Here is a 3,912-nt window from a genome sequence, read left to right as displayed (position 1 = left end):
ACCCTATAAACAACACATTGGCAGATAGTACAAGATATCCGCAGAAATGTGCCACGGCACTCCACCTGTGGCTGCTCCCAAGGACATAGCACTGCACCCCACATTCAACATCCACACCTCCCTCTGCCTTGGTAGAACCCTCCGGCATCCCAGGGCCAACATTTGGCCTGCGCAGCGATCCTTAAATGTTTCCCTGCTCCCATTTGGGCAGGGGCTGCCGGAAGACTCCTGGAAACAGAAACAAAGAAACTCTGGGGCTAGCAGTGGTGATCCATGAAACACTTTTATTGGTGGGTCGTAGCCCCTCCAAGCCCAGCCTGGTGGCTCAAGCCAGCCTCTTGCTTACGCGCTCGTAGGTCACATCCCCGATGGTGGAGATCTGAAAGCAGAAACCAGATCAGAGGGAGTCAGTGTGCTTCCCCAGACAGTGGCGCTGGCGGGATCGAGGGGTGCAGCTGAAGGAAGGCTAGCCACTATTGTCATTACTGGATGGGTGCAAGGCAGGCACACTGCTTTCTGGGACTTAGATTTCCTGTCAGTTACAGGAGTCACACTGCAGAGAAAATGTGCTAAGACGCTAAACAGGGGCAAGAGTGATGGCTGCAGGCATGTTAGCCCCCATGCTATCACCTTTTGACCACTGCATATGCCAGGCCCCTTTTCATACTATTCCATCTCTAATTCCCAAGAGTCCCAGGTGGTTGTTCCCATTATACAGAGGAGCAAACTGAGGGTTGGTTCAGTGTTTGAAGATTAAGTCTTGTGGACACAAACCTGCTGCCCCACATCTCCTGCCTTCAGCTCTCCCTGCACACCTCAGGCCTGGGAACATTGCTTTGGAAATCAGGACCCACTGACTGACCTTTCATTAAAATGTGTTCAAGGCCACTTCGAATGGGCCAGTTTTCACCCACAGCAGAAGATACTAACTTTGATTCTTTTCCTATACGTGTGAATGAAAACAGCATGCATGTGGAAGTCAGACTACAGCCAGCAGCCAGGAGTTAGTGCTCACCTTCCATCATGTGGGTCCCGGGAATTGAACCCAGATCCTCAGGCTTGGCTGCAAGTCCCTTTACCCTTTGGCCCACTTTTGTTGTTTTGTTTTTGTTTTTTTCTTTTTCAATGCTTCAACACCACCAAACTTCGTTGGTTTTCAAATTCTTATTTGATTTTGACAGTACTAAGGCTTGAACCTCATGCAAGTAGACATGCACTTTTCACTAAGACACACACACACACACCTCTCTTTCTGTGTGTGTGTGTGTGTATGTGTGTGTGTGTGTGTGTGTGTGAGTGAGTGAGAGAGAGAGTGTGTGTGTGTGTGTGTGTGTGTGTGTGAGAGAGAGAGAGAGAGAGAGAGAGAGAGAGAGAGAGAGAGAGAGAGAGAGTGTGTGTGTGTGTGATTTTGGGGTCAGTGTCTCACTCTTGTCCAGGCTGACTTGGAATTCAAGATCCTCCTGGCTTGGCCTCCATGAGATTGCAGGCATTTGCCACCATGATTAGATGTATTTTCATTCTGAGAAAGAAGCATGGTAGTGTGGCAGGGCCCCACTAATCCTCTGGGAAAGGCTGAGAATGTCCTCTTGATGTCAGCTGGAATGGTCTTACCTCCATGATGTGCTAGCTCTATGACCTGAGGCAAGCCGTAGGCTGCCCTCGAGCCTCACCAAGCACCTCTTTAAAATAGAAATAGTCAGAACTTTTGCACACTCACCTCCACCAACTTGTCACCCACGACCTCCGAAGTCTGGTGATAGTTGGGGAACTCTGCCACCACCTTGCCACCCTCCATCTTCACGGTAGCCTGCGAGAGAGATGAAGCCTCTAGTCACGGCCTAACAAATCTGTTTTGGCATCGCTTAGATCGTTTTAAAATTAACACATGTAGGGCTGGCTCAGCTGGCAGAGTGATTACCTGCCATGCCCAAGGTTCCCAAAAACATGGGGATAGCGGGGGAGGTTGTTCAGGGGGTAAAGAGACTGGAGTTTAGGTCTACAGAACTCAATAAAAAAGGGGGGGCTGGTCATGGCAGTGTATGCCCCTAACACCACCCCCATACCACACCACCCTCGCTGGAGGACATAGATGACAGACAGATGCACAGATAGAGAGATGATAGAGAGATGTAGATGGATAGGTAGATTAGATAGATAGACAGACAGACAGACAGATAGATGATAGATAGATAGATAGATAGATAGATAGATAGATAGATAGATAGATAGATAGACTATTCAGTAAGTGAGGTGAGTTACGTTAAAGGCTCAGCTGTTTTTTGTTTGTTTGTTTCTTGAGACAGGATTTCTGTATATCCTTGGCTGTCCCAGAACTATGTAGACCAGATTGGCCCAGAACTCTGCACCCCAAGTCCTAGGATTAATGTTGTGCACTGCCACACCCAACGTAGTAGCAGCCATTTGTATCTGTCTTGGTCTTGTGTTTCCTGCTAATGGCAGCCATTACCCAACAGAAACATGAAGTTACCAAGTAAGAAAGTTCATGCTGAGCCGGGCGTGGTGGCGCACGCCTTTAATCCCAGCACTTGGGAGGCAGAGGCAGGCGGATTTCTGAGTTCGAGGCCAGCCTGGTCTACAGAGTGAGTTCCAGGACAGCCAGGACTACACAGAGAAACCCTGTCTCGAAAAACCAAAAAAAAAAAAAAAAAGAAAGAAAGTTCATGCTGAAGGCTCAACCTGGGGAGCAGAGGGCTCATATCTGAAATAGAGAAGCTGACTTCTGGCCTGGGGAAGCAGGGAAGGGCAGTCAGGGGTCTCTCACCTTGAACTTCTTGCCCCCCATGGTCTGCATTTCACATTCTTTGCCAATGGTGAACTTGTTGCTCATAATGTTGCCCCCAGAGTAAGACTGGGACCAGGTGAAGTCCTGTCCGTCCTGCTGAACCTCTGTGATGATCTTGAAGTTACGTCCCCTCTCAATCACGTCTCCTGGAAGACCTGGGCCCAGTGACAAGCAGAGAGAACACATGGGCTCTACTTATAGCCCTGTGATTTGGTGAGGGAGATTTCCTCCCCAGAGGCAGGCTCCCCTGCAGGGCTGAATACAGTGCCTGAGACATAGACAGCACATGCTTCAAAGCCCAGCTCTGCCATGAGAGAGACCCGTGTTTGTGCAGAGCACTGTCTCGCTGTGTTTGTGTTCACAAAATGGTGACAGTAGGGTCCACCTCAAGGAGATGATGCAAGCATAAATTCAGTGTGTTTGTGCCACTCACATCTCCTCCGAACTACCTGGTGCTCTTCAACCTTCTTTTTTTTTTTTTTTTTAAGATTTATTTATTTATTATATGTAAGTACACTGTTGCTGTCTTCAGACACCCCAGAAGAGGGCGCCAGATCTCATTACAGATAGTGGTGAGGTGCTGTGTGGTTGCTGGGATTTGAACTCAGCACCTTTAGAAGAAGTCGGTACTCTTAACTGCTGAGCCATCTCTCCCCCTCCTTGGTGCTCTTCAATAACAGCAAATTGTGGGGCCTGGGGAGATGACTCAGCAGTTAAAAGCGCTTGTTACAGAGGACCTGGGTTCAATTCCCAGCACTCACATGGCTCCCCACAACCTTCTGTAACACTGGTAAGGAGACACACATAGGAGAAAAGCACTCATATATGTAAAAAAAATCCTAATTAAAAAAAATAGCAAATCTTCCTACAGTAATGTATCAATGTTACAAAAACTTGCCAAGCCCAGGAAATTTTGGAATGAAGGCAACCTTTCAGATTGAGTCTTCTGATGCTTCTGTTTTATAAGACCTGGGGGCTGGAGAGAGGGCTCAAGAGTTAAGAATACTTTCTGCTCTTACAGAGCACCAGGGTTTGGATCCCAGCCCCCACAAGGCAGTTTACAGCCATCTGTAACTCCCGTTGTAAGGAATCTAGTGACCTCTTCTGAC

The 3,912-nt window shown here is 48.2% G+C and overlaps 1 protein-coding gene across 1 annotated transcript in view; it reads right to left on the bottom strand.

Annotated features, from left to right (window-relative positions):
- Window positions 1-325: 325 nt before the first annotated feature.
- Fabp6 (fatty acid binding protein 6) overlaps window positions 326-3,912 on the bottom strand; it is a 5,825-nt gene continuing 2,238 nt past the window's right edge. The window contains exons 2-4 of the mRNA XM_021178431.2: window positions 2,783-2,958; window positions 1,718-1,807; window positions 326-379 (exon numbers count right to left, since the gene is read on the bottom strand). Of these exons, the coding sequence (XP_021034090.1) occupies window positions 326-379; window positions 1,718-1,807; window positions 2,783-2,958 (320 nt within the window). The remainder of the gene's footprint in view (window positions 380-1,717; window positions 1,808-2,782; window positions 2,959-3,912) is intronic.

The sequence above is a fragment of the Mus caroli genome, unplaced genomic scaffold (genome assembly GCF_978045245.1).
Source record: "Mus caroli unplaced genomic scaffold, Mus_caroli_1 scaffold_13, whole genome shotgun sequence".
Taxonomy (NCBI): Eukaryota; Metazoa; Chordata; class Mammalia; order Rodentia; family Muridae; genus Mus; species Mus caroli.
The sequence above is the reverse complement of the archived record's forward strand: the minus strand, read 5'-3'. Positions and strand labels throughout refer to the sequence as shown.